The sequence below is a fragment of the Procambarus clarkii genome, chromosome 38 (genome assembly GCF_040958095.1).
Source record: "Procambarus clarkii isolate CNS0578487 chromosome 38, FALCON_Pclarkii_2.0, whole genome shotgun sequence".
NCBI classification, from domain to species: domain Eukaryota; kingdom Metazoa; phylum Arthropoda; class Malacostraca; order Decapoda; family Cambaridae; genus Procambarus; species Procambarus clarkii.
Genome location: NC_091187.1, coordinates 20,193,903 through 20,211,277, shown reverse-complemented (window position 1 = coordinate 20,211,277; position 17,375 = coordinate 20,193,903). Strand labels below are relative to the sequence as shown.

General features: G+C 45.6%; 1 protein-coding gene and 1 long non-coding RNA gene across 2 annotated transcripts in view; one reads left to right on the top strand and one right to left on the bottom strand.

Annotated features, from left to right (window-relative positions):
- The window catches only part of LOC138349880 (uncharacterized), a 609,089-nt gene that overhangs the window by 12,776 nt on the left and 578,938 nt on the right, over positions 1–17,375 (top strand). The window contains exon 2 of the long non-coding RNA XR_011230847.1: positions 5,188–5,278. This is a non-coding gene — a long non-coding RNA (uncharacterized lncRNA). The remainder of the gene's footprint in view (positions 1–5,187; positions 5,279–17,375) is intronic.
- Positions 1,760–16,351, bottom strand: LOC123771934 (uncharacterized). Its single transcript, XM_045764757.2, has 5 exons — positions 15,792–16,351; positions 8,582–8,637; positions 7,945–8,159; positions 6,374–6,546; positions 1,760–2,743 (listed from the first exon to the last, which is right to left on the bottom strand). The coding sequence occupies exons 2-5, from the start codon at positions 8,600–8,602 to the stop codon at positions 2,226–2,228; spliced, it is 927 nt and encodes a 308-aa protein (XP_045620713.2). The 5' UTR covers positions 8,603–8,637; positions 15,792–16,351; the 3' UTR covers positions 1,760–2,225.

Below are 17,375 nucleotides of genomic sequence, written 5' to 3'. Positions count from 1 at the left end.
TATGAAGATTTACTGTTATGTCTATTTAGGTTGGATATTTTATTTACTTTTGTGAGCTGAGTAATGTTAATATATAATTTTATTTACGTGGCAGAACGGATGTGGTGAGACATAATAGTTATCCACAGCCTAACGAGTCATGTCAAGCTCTCAAATGTGTAATTGGTGTAATTAGTGAGTTGCGTTGGCTGTTGTGTTTGAGTGTGCATTCAAAAACTAATAAAATATTTTTGTTGGGTTAAGACTATGGTAACTGAGAGGGTAAGATCATATAACTGCCTAATTGTGTGTGGCGGTTGTAGATTTGGCAACGTGATTAGCCTGTTCACTTGATCCCAACAAGTGAGCAGGTTTTTTTCTCATTTGGATTACCCCGAGTATTCCACATGTTAATTGTATAGCTCGTGTCTTATTGTGAAGTTCAGCAGTTAGTTCATTTGTGTTAAAACCTTGTACATTATCATACCTCTGGGAGGAGTTTTCCCGGCGACTCACGGCAGGAGTGGAGAGCTCTCCGGACACCCGCCAGGTTTTTCAGTTGCAGTTTGAACTCTGAGAAAGAAGGTTATATGGGGGGTGGCTGTCCTGCATACTATCATAAGTATCATTATTCTACACAGATATACCTAGTCCATAAGGTTTGTTACATTTTGAGTTCATACTTTCAAGTATGAACTCAAATATGAACTGCTGCTACCAGTGCGTAGCAGCAGTTCCTATTAATTTATTCGAAGCCTGTGTAGGCAGGCTTAAATATTTATAACTGTGATCATATAGCGAGTGTTTTAGGGTGGTTAAGATCGACCTTTATGTCCCTGTTTTAAGTAAGATTGGCTCCTCTTGGAACCACTAGTGGCTGCTTTGAAGCCCGACATGTGGGTCTGATTGTGTATAGTGTTTACCAACGGGTGGAGCAGGTGGTTGACTCAGTTGTACACCTCGTGTTGTTTATCTCTCTTATCGTCATTGTTTATAAGCATCAGCTGATGTAATTTCTCATAGGTGATTGGTTTGTTCTTTGGCAAATCGCATGTGTAGTTGGTCAAGTGATCAAAAGGTAAAATGTTATCTTCACAAGTGAAATAAATACTACTGCCCACTGTTGACATGAAGGTGAACTACGACCATAGGCCTAAAACTTGCGTCAGAGATATGTGCTTCATTGCATTACCACCTTCCTCACTGCATAGAAAAAGTCATATACCAATTTTCTAGATCATATGTCAGCCATTAATATTGCTAACTGGCATGTCATTGAGTGAACTCGCCAGATTGAATGTTGGAGAGCGGCCTCTTCGTTGGATAGGAGGTTATTTACCCAACAGGAATTCATCTGTAGGGTTCCAAGAGCATAGGAGTGTAACAAGAGACTAAACTTGGCACTCCATATGTCCTCAGTGTCACCCTGGTTAATGTATTCATCAATGAACAATTAAACTGCTGAACTGTGTTTAGGAGGCCCAATGAGCACATCAATAGCAAAGTAGATATACTGATCCATACCACTGGGTATATCTACGTGCAAAATATTCTTAACTCTGTATTAGACACAAGTCTAATGAAGGCTCAGTGATGTTAGTTAAGATAACAAAGATCCTGATTCGGCGTCCACCCAAACGGGAAGAAGAGCTGTTCGCTCCTCCCCGTCTGGGTAGAGCGAACAGTTATGTTCCAAAGTTCCAGTTCAGCTTCGGACATTGCTGGCCTATTTTATTGCATGGTATCCCGTATTTTGTAGGCTTAAAAACGACCATTATATCTGCTTTACACTATTTACTACATTCATTATTATAATAGGTGTAGGTACTGTACATTATATGGTCACCAGTCATAATGGTGCATGGGTGGTGATGGTGTGGAGCCAGGTGGTGTAGGCGCCGGTGGGGGTCCTGGACGGTGTGAGGCTAGGAGGTGAAGAAGGCGCCGGTGGGGGTCCTGGACGGTGTGAGGCTAGGAGGTGAAGAAGGCGCCGGTGGGGGTCCTGGACGGTGTGAGGCTAGGAGGTGAAGAAGGCGCCGGTGGGGGTCCTGGACGGTGTGAGGCCAGGAGGTGAAGAAGGCGCCGGTGGGGGTCCTGGACGGTGTGAGGCCAGGAGGTGAAGAAGGCGCCGGTGGGGGTCCTGGACGGTGTGAGGCTAGGAGGTGAAGAAGGCGCCGGTGGGGTCCTGGACGGTGTGAGGCCAGGAGGTGAAGAAGGCGCCGGTGGGGGTCCTGGACGGTGTGAGGCTAGGAGGTGAAGAAGGCGCCGGTGGGGGTCCTGGACGGTGTGAGGCTAGGAGGTGAAGAAGGCGCCGGTGGGGTCCTGGACGGTGTGAGCCCAGGAGGTGAAGAAGGCGCCGGTGGGGGTCCTGGACGGTGTGAGGCTAGGAGGTGAAGAAGGCGCCGGTGGGGTCCTGGACGGTGTGAGGCCAGGAGGTGAAGAAGGCGCCGGTGGGGGTCCTGGACGGTGTGAGGCCAGGAGGTGAAGAAGGCGCCGGTGGGGGTCCTGGACGGTGTGAGGCCAGGAGGTGAAGAAGGCGCCGGTGGGGTCCTGGACGGTGTGAGCCCAGGAGGTGAAGAAGGCGCCGGTGGGGTCCTGGACGGTGTGAGGCTAGGAGGTGAAGAAGGCGCCGGTGGGGTCCTGGCGTACCCTGGGGCAGCCTTGGGAACAGTGAGGGTGTGTGTAGGTCTCGGGGAGTAGAGGAGGGAGGTGGTGAGAGAGTCCTGGGCCCTCACCCTCGCTACACGGGGCCTCACCTCACCAACTGCGGCACAAAAAATATTGCCTTAAACATTAACACTAGATCCTCCCTATAGATGAAAGGCAAGGTCCTTAATCCAGACTTATACAAACGATTTGTTAGTTAAGCTGTTAATTAATACACCTACAATTTATATTACTGAGCTAACAAGTTTTATATTTATATTCATTATGTGTTAATATATCTTTGTTAGAAATTTATTATTTTAAACATAAAATGGAGAAATCACAGACGTATTGTGCTACAATGATACAATAGTTTTTGTCTGAACTCCTTAGTGCTGTAATCATGCGTCTGGAGATTTTTTTCCAATGTATTACTTTGTTATTTTACGATCGAAAGATACCTAGGCCTGTAACCTGACAGTCCAGACAACCTTCATTTTGTAGTGGGAACCTCAGAGTTGTCATATTTTATCCTTTCCACCCCATCCTTAAAAGGGGAATGGTCAGTTGGAGACTGAAAAGAGAGAGAGAGAGAGAGAGAGAGAGAGAGAGAGAGAGAGAGAGAGAGAGAGAGATATAGATAGATAGATAGATAGATAGATAGATAGATATATATATATATATATATATATATATATATATATATATATATATATATATATATATATATATATATATATATGTATATATATGTATGTATATATATGTATATATATGTATATATATGTATGTATATGTATGTATATATATGTATATATATGTATATATATATATATATATATATATATATATATATGTCGTACCTAGTAGCCAGAACTCACTTCTCAGCCTACTATGCGAGGCCCGATTTGCCTAATAAGCCAAGTTTTACTGAATTAATATATTTTCTCTAATTTTTTTCTTATGAAATGATAAAGCTACCCATTTCATTATGTATGAGGTCAATTTTTTTTTATTGGAGTTAAAATTAACGTAGATATATGACGGAACCTAACCAACCCTACCTAACCTAACCTAACCTATCTTTATAGGTTAGGTTAGGTTAGGTAGCCGAAAACGTTAGGATAGGTTAGGTTAGGTAGGTTAGGTTGTCGAAAAAACATTAATTCATGAAAACTAGGCTTATTAGGCAAATCGGGCCTTGCATAGTAGGCTGAGAAGTGAGTTCTGGCTACTAGGTACGACATATATATATATATGTATATATATGTATATATATATATATATATATATATATATATATATGTATATATATATATGTATATATATATATGTATATATATATGTATATATATATATATATATATGTCGTACCTAGTAGCCAGAACTCACTTCTCAGCCTACTATTCAAGGCCCGATTTGCCTAATAAGCCAAGTTTTCCTGAATTAATATATTTACTATAATTTTTTTCTTATGAAATGATAAAGCAACCCTTTTCTCTATGTATAAGGTCAATTTTTTTTTATTGGAGTTAAAATTAACGTAGATATATGACCGAACCTAACCAACCCTACCTAACCTAACCTAACCTATATTTATAGGTAAGGTTAGGTTAGGTAGCCAAAAAAAGCTAGGTTAGGTTAGGTTAGGTAGGTTAGGTAGACGAAAAAACATTAATTCATGAAAACTTGGCTTATTAGGCAAATCGGGCCTTGAATAGTAGGCTGAGAAGTGCGTTCTGGCTATTAGGTACGACATATATATATATATATATATATATATATATATATATATATATATATATATATATATATATGTCGTACCTAATAGCCAGAACGCACTTGTCAGCCTACTATGCAAGGCCCGATTTGCCTAATAAGCCATGTTTTCCTGAATTAATAAATTTTCTCTAATTTTTTTCGTATGAAATGATAAAGCTACCCATTTCATTATGTATGAGGTCAATTTTTTTTTATTGGAGTTAAAATTAACGTAGATATATGACTAAACCTAACCATCCCTACCTAACCTAACCTAACCTATCTTTATAGGTTAGGTTAGGTAGCCGAAAAAGCTAGGTTAGGCTAGGTTAAGTAGGTTAGGTAGTCGAAAAAACATTAATTCATAAAAACTTGGCTTATTAGGCAAATCGGGCCTTGCATAGTAGGCTGAGAAGTGCGTTCTGGCTACTAGGTACGACATATATATATATATATATATATATATATATATATATATATATATATATATATATATATATATATATATATATATATATACCAGAATTGGAACTTAGAGGAGGGAAACAGAAGTATTCTTGTTATCTTGCACGAATGGTAAGCTTTAAAGGTCACATGAGAATAGAATAAGGGAAGGAGTTACCAGATACAATCTTGCATAAGTTCTGCTGCAGAGGAGGATGCCATTAATGTTTACCAGACTTCCACACCCCGGCATCCAGCGTTTCTCATCTCGTGTTCGACACGTCTTGAGAGATCACTAAATGTTTATCAACAAAATTTGGGAGGATATTTGAATGATTTATAATCATAATTTTTCAGATGCGAGCGTCTGAGGGAGGAGTGTTGGGTGGACACTTGCACCCGTCTGACCTCGCTACAAGTGCTGCTGCAACACCCTCAGCCTCTTAAGGTAAGCCACATCTCGATGCTTAAGTGCCATAATGAACAAATCCACAAGGGCCGTGACGAGGATTCGAACCTACGTCCGAGATCACCCCAGACGCTACCTTTAACCGACTGAGCTACGACATGGTCAAAAGAGTTGAAACCAGAAGTTGATTAAAAGCAGCGTCTGGGATGATCTCGGACGTAGGTTCGAATCCTCGTTACGGCTCTTGCGGATTTGTTCATTGATGCATCACGTTATTGTGATTTCTGTGTGTCTTAAGTGCCACCTTCGTCTGGCCTGCTGGAGTTTACGGAATTTGTTCATTAATGTTGGTAATGCATTATATTCTGTGATGTATCTTGAAGATATCTTGAGATGATTTCAGGCCTTAGCGTCCCCGCGGCCCGGTCCTCGACCAGGCCTCCTTTTTTGTTACACATCCCCAGGAAGCAGCCCGTAGCAGCTGTCTAACTCCCAGGTACCTATTTACTGCTAGGTTAACAGGTGCATCAGGGTGAAAGAAACTCTGCCCATTTGTTTCTGCCCTCACCGGGGATCGAACCCGAAACCTTAGTACTACGAATACCGAGCGCTGTCCACTCAGCTGTCAGGCCCCATAAATGCCCCCTCCCCCCTCAATGTATGAGGACTGAAATGTATAGAGGGAGTTCACGAAATCATATGCATAATTCTATATCATTCCATTACAGGTAAGAACTGACAGCTCATCGAACAACGGAACTCCAATTTTCAGGTATGTTTCTATTCTCATAAGATTATTGTCTAAACTGCAGGTAACAAATTAAAAAGCAGCAGCACGAAAAAAAATAATTAGCTGTAAGAAAAATCAAAGTCCCTTCACTGGTTCAAGAGGATCCAAAGTCTCTTCTCCCAGGTCTTGGCGGCGCTACAGCTTCCTATGTTTTATTAGTTACTCATCTGTGGGTTGATGGTTGAGTGGCCTAGTGAATGGCAACACCGTGGGTGGGGTGGTGAATGGCAACACCGTGGGTGGGCCTGGTGAATGGCAACACCGTGGGTGGGGTGGTGACTGGGAGTATCATGGGTGGATGTGGGCTAAATGAGTGAGATTGCTGTAGGCGAAGATGAGAGTACCCTGGCCGAGTGTGGGTTGAAGCAAGGTGTCTGCAGAAGTGGGGCGAGATGTCCCGGCTCGGTCGTTGCCTCTGGACTGGTCATGGCGCTGTGACTCCTCCTTCAGCGCCTCCGTCACCTCCTGCCAGGCGCCCCTCAGCGCCGCCGCCTCCTGGCACGCCCTTCCGTCTCGCCTGCCAGCAGGGACGACACGCTGTTACTGCTGCCACTTGGAAATTGTGTTCGAATATTAGACGTTGAAGTGTTTCGTAATTAACTCTTGACATTCCGAACGGTGGAGGGGGGAGGGGGGGGGGGGGAGGGCATGGTGAGGGAGGTAGGGAGAGTGATGGAGTATGGTGAGGGAAGCGGAAGAAAGTAACAGTGGTAGAGAACGGTGAGATAAGGGGATATAACACCAACTACGGTGAAGCTCACAGTATAATTGTTGATGTACTACAGTATGTATCTATACAAGGGAGTCTGTCTGAGGTTGAAGGCCAGACTGTTGTGGTAAGCCTCGTGCACCTTCCCATGGTGAATTGTGATTGTATGGTGGAGTGTCGTATGGAGAGGGGGGGGGGGGTCGGGTTCAGTCCCGCATGCCTCTCATTAAGTAGGATTGGATCATATAGCGACAACTAATGACTACTATTAAGTATAAAATGTGGGTTTGATTGTCCATAGAGTGTTACAAACACTATTTTCGTCTGGTGATTCAACCTTACTCGAGCGTGAAGAGAAGACGGGAGGGAGGGAGAGAGAAAACAAAGGTGGGGGGAGAGGGGATGGGAGGGAGAGAGGAGGGAGGAGGGAGGGGATATAGAAGTGCGGGAAGGAAGGCGTGTGCTAGACAGAGAGTCAGATAGTGACCCGGGCACTGCCGGGTGCCTCATATGGTATGTCAGAAGTGTCTTTGAACCACCACTAATAAATACCAATAACAAATATAAATAACGTCCAAATATTTTATATTACGTAATAGTTTATAAACATTTGATTAAAGACAGTTCCATAAAGTTAAATAAATAAAAGTTATTTATGGAAAATGTTTCTCAGTGGAGAAGTTTGAGAAATATTTTGGAATGATTAACACTTAGAAGTTAGTTATATATAACTGACCTAACCTGTGGTGATAACTCCTCAATGCTGCATAAGATAGGTAAACTTAGATGAACCTTATCAGTAATTGCTGTTTTCAATACAAATGTTAATATTAAGAGCAAAGACATGTATTGGAAGGTAAATCTTGGATATCTCATTAATGGCTCCAAGCTGTATATCACTACTAAGCCTATCCAATTATAATGTTATGCCGAATTCTCCTCGAACGAGGGTCCGTACTTAGGTTGATACCCTAAGTCGCAAGGTTTACTGTATTATTGCTCTTAGTGTAAGATTTGTCTTCTACCTGAGACTTGCATAAGAGTACGAGGCTTCACCTCTCCGGCTGACCCGTTGCATGACTCAGTTCCAGCGGAGAGTCCCAAGACGTTATGTCTTACGGCAAGTTAAGATACCTCATTACAAGTATAGTCGCTTTACTTTTTTAAAAGTAAAGTAAAGTTTACTTTACTTTACATCAGACTGACCCAGGTCGACGCATGGTGGATGGCTTGTCTCTGAAGAGGTCCTTCTCGTGGTCATAATCAGATCCCAGAGTCCATTCCAAGCTGTCTCTCGCCGACGTCTCGTCGTGGGCGTGATTGTGGGGGTTGGCATGGGCGTGGGCGGCAGAGGAGTGGGTGGGCGTGAGATAGAGGCGCTGCCACGGGCGTTGACGTGGAGGCCACACCACCAGTGGGATCTGAAAGAAAGTGTTGCTGGTAGATCGGGTTAGCGAGACCATCTCTGGCACCCCGGCCATTAACCGGCGGGAAGCTGTTACCCAAGCAGCAGTTTCCCTCCTCTCTGATTCATTGTGGGAGGGGGGGGTCACAGTAACAAGGTCACTGACTTCAGTGTCTAAACCGAATTTCACAAATTCAGCTGTCTAAACGGTTTCGCATTAAACCAATATATTTCTAAACTCTGGGTTAGGCATAACATCTAAGACACACACACATTTATATGCTGTGACTTGACGCAGTAGTATGGCTATGCTGGGCAGGTGTAATGTGTCTCGCACCTCGCATTAACAAAAAAAATACCGCTTTGGCTTTTGCAGTGTGAAAATTGCATTGATACATTTGTTGTATGTTAGACTGGGTGTAATGGGTGGAGACTGACCTGGTAGCTGGCTGGCTCCATCACTGCCGCAGCCCGCCGCCGCCACTCACAACAATCTGAGGGAGAGTAAAGGATGAAGTGAGGTTCAAGTCCCTGGTCAAGAGTGCAATAAATATGGTATTAGCCACTTGAGATATTTCAGGCAGCGCATCTTCAGTCACTTCTACGCAGGTGCTCTTGCTGGTGAAGCAAGCTGTGGTTACGACCTTTGGTCTTGTGCTGTGGTTACGACCTTTGGTCTTGTGCTGTGGCTACGACCTTTGGTCTTGTGCTGTGGCTACGACCTTTGGTCTTGTGCTGTGGCTACGACCTTTGGTCTTGTGCTGTGGCTACGACCTTTGGTCTTGTGCTGTGGCTACGACCTTTGGTCTTGTGCTGTGGCTACGACCTTTGGTCTTGTGCTGTGGCTACGACCTTTGGTCTTGTGCTGTGGCTACGACCTTTGGTCTTGTGCTGTGGTTACGACCTTTGGTCTTGTGCTGTGGCTACGACCTTTGGTCTTGTGCTGTGGCTACGACCTTTGGTCTTGTGCTGTGGCTACGACCTTTGGTCTTGTGCTGTGGCTACGACCTTTGGTCTTGTGCTGTGGCTACGACCTTTGGTCTTGTGGCTATGATCTTTGGTCTTGTGGCTACGACCTTTGTTCTTGTGCTGTGGCTACGACCTTTAGATTGGTGCTGTGGCTACGACCTTTAGATTGGTGCTGTGGCTACGACCTTTAGATTGGTGCTGTGGCTGTGAAAGTTTATTTGTCCGTCCAGTATAGATTAGTTGTTGTTACTGTGGTGTGTAGTTGTTATTGTTGTGGTGGTGTATTGTTCTTGTTCCACCAGTGTGTTCTTGTTGCTGTGTGTGTGTTGTGTGTTTATTGTGTTGGTGGGAGGTGGTTGGTATATTATGATCATGCAGGGGACTGCTCATGCAACATGTGCACATTCCGACAACGTTCTCACAACATATGTCTACCTTGTGTACATGTACTCATGGCAGTGTCCATCATGGTACACCGCCATGACCTCTGGGCGGTAGTATGCAAGGCGGTGAAGCAGCGGAGGTGATTCAACACACAGGTCCAAAAGTAGGTGTGAAGGTACTCAGGGCGATTTGGAGTGATCACTCATAGTTCCTCGAAGGACAAGAGGCGGGACCAGGAGCAAGAGCTCAGTCCATGCACTCATACACATGCGAGCACACACGCACTCACACAATCAGACCACGCACGCAAACACACTCGGAGACACAAACCAAGAAATATTTAGCACACACAAAGACCAGAGAAGCTCCTGCCAAGCATTAACGTCTCAATAAATTACCACAAATGACTCGGCCACGCAACTGTTAAACTAAAACTCGGTAAAATGTCGAGGCGACTAGCGAGGTCCCTCTGTTGAATGTTGTGGGGACACGTCACGGACCTCGCAACATGCTAATGCCCTCCCCTCCCTGGAATTCCTTGACCACTATCGTAATTCTAATTAATATAATAACATTTTATACTTTCCCTGGCAAGGGCCAGTGAGGACACACCCCTCTCATGCCATGGTCCCCTTTCCAACTTGAGGGGGTGTCTATCTATCTATCTATCTATCTATCTATCTATCTATCTATCTATCTATCTATCTATCTATCTATCTATCTATCTATCTATATATATATATTAGAGGATGTTGTTTCTTTGTCTGCCCGTTCAAGGTCGGGGGCCGGACGCTAGAGGCTAGTCTCACCAAACTTTGTAGGGTGACTGGTCTTTGTCCGGGGATGGTCATAGGCAGGTCAGGGTCGAGCCCCATGCCCCTTTTACCCCTTTCCAAGAAGCTGCAAATCATACTAATTTCCAGTCTTACTGAATAAAGTAGTCCATGCTCACTATGATTACAGGGATGGAAGGAAAGTGATAAAGAGTAAAAAACACAATACACACACGCACACACACACACACACACACACACACACACACACACACACACACACACACACACACACACACACACACACACACATACACACACACACACACACACACACACACACACACACACACACACACACACAACACCCATCCAACACACATCACACATTAACACAAACACATATCAGTACATATGACACACATATTCACATATCAAACATAAGACCACATTGAAAAACCTAATCAAGGAATCCTTCTGAAATCTATAGACTACATATGTTAGACAAGTCTTAAAATATGCATCTCCAGCATGGAGCCCCACAACTGACAAAGCTGATGGCCAAAACTGAGAAAATCTCAGAGATATAAGGCGAGACGAGCACTAGAGAGAGAGGGACAATGAGGACAGCCTTAGAGACCTAAATGTAACATTATAATGGATAAGAACCAGAGGCGATGTAATGAAAATATAGCTACGGAGAGGCTGTGGTCTCCTTAATTTGCGGTTACCTTGCGATGATCTCGGGGCTTAGCAGTCCCCGCGGCCCGGTCCTCGACCAGGTGTGGGCGGAAGTTACAACACAACAAGGAGACACAGTCAAGTGCTGGAGCCAGAGGTTCTCGGTGTCACCTCCCTTCACTAACTATGAACGAGTACTGCAAGATGGCATGTGTAAAAGCACCATTATAGGCATGATGGGCTCCGCAGTTAGATATCCCTCTACGTTAACACCTCTAGGCAAGCACAACAGGTTAGCATGTACACTTTTTATGTTTAAAACACCAATAAAGTGGCTTAGACTGGCGATTTCTTGGGTAATTTGTATAATGAAAACCTTCTAGTTACTTGCACGAACACAACGACTTCTGACGTGTTTTGTTTAAACTCTAAAATACCGTGCCCAAGATTACCAACAGAGTGCCGGCGGGGGGATGGGGAATTAGCCTCGGCTACCATTTATGGAGGTCTCTCTCTTCGTCTCTATCAGTTCCTCCTTCTGTTCGACACTTTCGCGTTGTCTGCATCTCTCTATCCCTCTCTTGGCCATCTATCTCTACCTCGTCAACAGTCCCCCAGAGAGCGTGTGTGCGTCAGTGATTGATTACATCCTGGTACCTATGGTGGAGTGCTGACCATTAATCATGTGTTCAACCACCACGTTGCTTGCTATCGACGCCCAGCGCGTGAGGTTCCCCGACACACGGACCCACATATATAACCATCTGTCAACCCGTGTTGTGGCGGCACCGTTGACTGTGGTAATAGTGTACTATGTGGGGATGGCTGAGGCAGAACACAGTACTTTTAGTAACGGTGCGGGAGGTGGCGGACGCTGTACGGTGGTCGGGTGCTCCAGGTGATCCTCGCATCTCTATTCCTTGTCTCAAGTGCTATACATCACACTGGCTTAGCGCTTTCCCGACACAATTAACGTAATGGAGGACAGACATTGTGCGCCTGTAATCAGTAAAGATGTAGTGCGGTTGGTGAAGCTCATCTCTCGTTTTCTGTGAACGAGGGGTGACGATGGAGCAGTGGCCGGCTTCCTGGAAGGTATGTGCTATACGTTAGTGAGAGGACAGCATTAAGACAGGTACACAGAGTGATCTGTCAACAGATGATTAATAGGTAATGTGAGAGTTATCTGCCTCGCCGGGGACAGGCGTCCTCAGAGGCACCACCAGGTGGGAGTAAGAGTAATGAACCTGATCATTTCCAGAAGGAAATAATCAATCATGACCCGTGGAGATGACGTGTGGGCGCACGAGGCACAGTTAAGTGTTGAAGGTGCCACGAGGCAGCGTGGAACACACAGGCGCAGAGGATATTACATATATCTACATATATATGTGGATATATCTGTGGATGCCTTAGTGCCCGACGGACACCCCCACCGGACGACTCCTCTTCTCCAACCCCCCGTGGTGGGCAGCGGACACAACCCCAGTGGTGGGCAGCGGGCACAACCCCCGTGGTGGGCAGGGTAATCAACCAAGATTAATCAACTCTGCCTGTGCCGAGTTGCCTATCTACTCTGGTGTGACTTCCTTGCTCACCACGTGAGAGGTTGAGGTAGAGTGGCTGGGAGAGCGATCTGGGCGGCCATGACGGCAGAGATGGCATGATTCCAGTCCTCGTCACCAGAGAATGATTGAGAACTTCTCCAAGAAAGGATTTCAGTAAACAGTGGAATTCGCTTAGTTAGATGGCCAGACAGCATGTCTCAGACTGTCTGAAACATGTCAGACAGCAAGTTAATCTCGGGAGGGACAAGGGGCTGGTGAGAAGGTAATGGACATAGAGAGCGTCGATGTCTTTAATCCTCGGATCCGCCCTTTTCAGGTTAGCGACCTTTTTCTAAAGGTTCTCGTCGGTGGCATTCAGTCGAAGAGCTCCGAATCCCACGGAGTTGGTTTGAGACTCTGACATGACACTATTTACGCCAGTAATAATGTGTGGTTAAGGCGACAATACAGGGTCAAGGTCAATACTGTCATGGGTATATTGGGTCCATGCGTCATGGTCAATACTATCACGAAGATGTCGGATCCCTGCGTCATAGTCAGTTATGTTATGGAGATGTGGGGTCCCTACATCATGGTCAATACTGGTATGCTATGTAGGGTCCCTGTGATATGGTCAATACTATCATCGGTATGTGGTGTTGCATGGTATATGGGATCCACACGTCATGGTCAATACTGTCATTAGTATGTGGGTTCCCTACGTCCTTACGTCATGGTCAATACTGTCATGAGAATGTGGGGTCACTGCGACATAGCCAACACAATCTTGGAGATGTGGAGCCCTTACATCATGGTCAACACAGTCTTTGGAGATTTTGGGTCCCACCTTCATGGTCAATACTCCTTCCCTCGGCGCGGTTGGTGTCCATTGTCCCTGGCGGCTGGTCGATGACTGTGTATATGTTGTTCAGTTGGCAAATGCCGCATACTTTTAATTAATTAACTTGTATCTTGTACGTTGTATCGATCTCATCACAATACGTGTTAGATGCAGCGGGTATGATGTGTGTATTTTGTACTTGATACACCCCCCGGGTGCGTGTATGTGTACGACCACACGCCTCTCGCTTGTCTAAATCACTTCAGTCTTTTTAGTGGCATAAGACTTGCAGGATTGGTGCATTGTTTCCTAAGGGAAATGACTTGTTTTTTATTATTAAACAGTTTGAACTCTTATGTTCATTATACTTTCACGAGAATATTTGATTAGCGACCAAACATCACAAGCCATTACCACAGAAACAAGGTTATCGCGTATAGCCGAACTCAATTACGGGCTCACCATAGCCCGTGCTACATGGACACTTCGTTCTGAGTAGCTAAATCTGTAACAACAACATCACAGCCACTTTACATCGACGGAGTTTAACCCTCCAAACTCAATAGTATAGGATTTATTAATACATTCCGTTGTTACCATATGTTATAATCGATTTAGGATTGAACAGGAACGTTTGCAAGTTATATAAACGATATAAAAGTAGGGCGGAAAATATATTCAGCAGATACAAAATTGCTACGAGACATTCTAGACTGGCGTTGGTCGTAAGGTTCTCAGATACACTTTCTACTTTTTTGTCTGACAGGTACAGTTTGCGTGGAGGTTTTCTCCTCCCGATAACTGCACGAGTGGCGATGTTGGGAGACTAGTCACCGTTGTACTCACCTAGTTGTGCTTGCGGGGGCTGAGCTCTGGCTCTTTGGTCCCGCCTCTCAACTGTCAATGAACTGGTTATGTGCCAGTGTGTAGTTGGCAAGTCCTGAATGTTGTGTTTTAGAGTTAAACTTGGTACTTGGTGGCGAGGGCTTGATGGTGTGTTGATGGCGTCAGCTGATCACCACTGTTCTTTGTAGCTAGGTTGTTGCTGTTTGTTGTGTTAGGTGTCCATGTATGACGGGCAATAGTGAGCCCTTAATGTACCTAGGGTGCCGTTTTCTATGTACGATGGGTCCCGGTGGTGTGAGTTATGATGTATACGTCAGATGTGGCCTAACTTGTGGGGTGACTGAGGTATTTAGACCAATGTGTGGACTACCTGGTATATTATACGTGATGAAAGATCTCCTTCACCTCACGTGTACTGTTCGATGTTAAATGGCACTTTGAGCGTGACAAGTTCTTGTTGGAAATGTATTCAGGCACCGTGATGTGGCTGCGGACGGCAGTGCCACTGCCTTAACGACCGTCGTGCAGCATACGTGGCGGCGGTCGTATGCTGCACGACGGTGTCACCAAAGACACCCTTGGAAAAAATGTCACTAACCTCAAAAAAGCGGATCCGAGGATTGAAGACATCGACGCTTGACATAGTTCCACGTTGTCGGGACGTGGTGGACGTGGTGTAGGGTCGTCATCAGGAGACCCTGCAGGGCGGTGATACTGGGGAGTACAGCTCTGGGACCCAGAAACCGGCCTCTATGGACCATCAACCAGAGACCTACACCATGTCCGTACTGCCTAAGCGGCTCAGTATCGTGTCCACCCAATACGTCACTTTGGCTTTTAGTCTTAAGCCTGTGAAGGAATTGTTCTGCTTATTGCGAGTATGACAGCCATGGGGGGTGAGGTCATCTATGAATGATGAGTCACTGTTCATCAACCTACCCGCGGATGACACAACTAGAATGATGATGGACCAAGCAATCAAAGTGTATTAGGAGCCAGTGTGTATTCCTCTAGACAAGTCCTCTAGACCCTTCCTCTAGACGCATAGTTTAGTACATGCTTTGTGCAGCTGCCTAAAACGTCCCTTTACTGAGCCTTGATGGTCTTGCAGGCGAGGAGTCACAATAACGTGGCTGAGATACGTTGACCAGACCACACACTAGAAAGTGAAGGGACGACGACGTTTCGGTCCGTCCTGGACCATTCTCAAGTAGATTGTGTGATGGTGATGATGGTCTCGTACACAAACATGGTGTCGTTATGGGTCCCCCCCTTTCCCTCACCCCCTAGTCTTAGACCACAAGCCAGAGAGCGTGGCTGGGGGGGGGGGAATGTGTTAAACCCTAGTTAGGCTTGAGTGGAAGCCTCAGGATCGCTAAAGGATTCAGTTGAACCCCAGGTTGCACTGACCATGTCGTGGTGTAGTGGTCTAAGGCGTTTGTTTGGGATTACCCTGACCACAGGTTCGAATCCTCTTCACGGCTCCTACTGATTTTCTCCTTGATACATCACGTTAATACGATTTATTTGAGCAATTAAGCAACTGTTCTGTCGGTTCACAAAATTAGCTAAACTAAAGTAGAAGTATTTGTGTTGTAGAAACTTACCAACAAGAAGGACCAAGAGCTGGGGCAGATTAGCGGCAGTAGGAAGGCGAGCACCAATAGTACCATTGATCACGAGCCGCAGCAGGAAGAACACTCTCGACTCCAAGAAGATCAACACATGTTGGGGAGGTGGAGGACCACCAGGAGGAGGCGCAGCAGAGGCGTGTAGAGGGGGCGGAGGCACTGACGATGCCCCCTTGTGTGGCGGCCGGCGCCGGGGGCGTGCGCCGGCCCCTCGCGTGCCTCCCTGCTGACCCCAGGCCGCCTTCACTGTCACGGGGTCACGCCACTCTTCACCCTCATGGCCCGTCCTCTCCTGCCACCCGCGGGATCTTCGACTTTAATGACAGGTGTTGGTAAGAGCTGTCGTCGCCTTAAGTCTGCCAGGTATCACTGCTTGGGACCAGGTCGACGGAACCTATTGATCAGTTACGATGCTTATCTTGTGTCTTGGCCGGCTGCTCTCATCTGTTCACAGCTGTCAACTATACGGAACGACGCCACAATTAGACGGGGATACTCTTATTTATGGCAGTTAACGACTTCCAACCCCCTACCTTCCCTTAGCACTCCAATTGCAATGTATATGAACATTAACCACCATTATTAAGCTCCTTATATCAGTGACTTTGACCGCATGGTATGATATGTTTTTCTCAACCGATTGTTTTCTAAGTGGTTGGGCACCATTCCTTCCCCCCGTCCCATCCCTAAATCCTTATCCTGACCCCTTCCCAGTGCTATATAATGGCTAGGCACTTTCTCCTGATATTTCCCTTTCCTTCTCAAAGTTTGCTAGTGCCGGGTAGTTGACTCTTCACTGTTGTTTAAGATTCGCTACTTGGAACGAAAGGTTCCAAGTAGTACGGGCTATGGTGAACCCGTAGTGGACTTACCTGGCACAGGAGCGGGACTGACTGGCCGTGACTACTCACGCATTCCACGTAATATAAGGATACTAGGTGAACCAAACTAGCACTTGACTTGATTGGCTGATGAAGATTAAGCCACCCCAAGAGGTAGCACGGGCATGAATAACCCGTAACTCTTGAGGTAAACTCTACAACGGTTTATATATAGAGTAGTACAGCCAAGCCTTCACAACACAAAGTGGGGGAGGTGGCTGTTGAGAGGTTTACGCGCCGTGTTCAGTAGAGCTCTGGCTCTATAATTACCACATTAATTATACTTATTAGCTGATCGTTACTCTCATTATCTTGCTCTGAGTTTCCTTTCATTATACTCGTCTAGTTTTACTTATGAACTGTCATTATATCCAAACTGGAGGTCCCTTGTGTAGGAAAGTTTGTGTTTTTGTGAGAGCGACCTGACACCACCACTCATTACTCACAGCCAGGTGTTAGACAGTCAGGTAGTGACTGGTATTAGACAGGGTGTATACAGTCAGGTAGTGACTGGTATTAGACAGGATGAATACACAGGTAGTGACTGGTATTAGACAGGGTGGATTCACTTATCCATCCTGTCTAATACCACCCTGTCCTGACTGGTATTAGACAGGGTGGAGGTAATTGGTCCCTGGCCGCACGTGGCTGTCAAATTAAGACTTGACAACCCGCCAAT

Coding starts and splice junctions, on each gene's coding strand:
- LOC123771934 (XM_045764757.2), bottom strand. CDS start 8,602: ATGGAGCCAGCCAGCTACCAG. Junction 8,160..8,581: donor TGGAGCCAGCCAGCTACCAG/GTCAGTCTCCAC, acceptor ACTTTCTTTCAG/ATCCCACTGGTGGTGTGGCC. Junction 2,744..6,373: donor TCAACCCACACTCGGCCAGG/GTACTCTCATCT, acceptor TTTGTGCCGCAG/TTGGTGAGGTGAGGCCCCGT.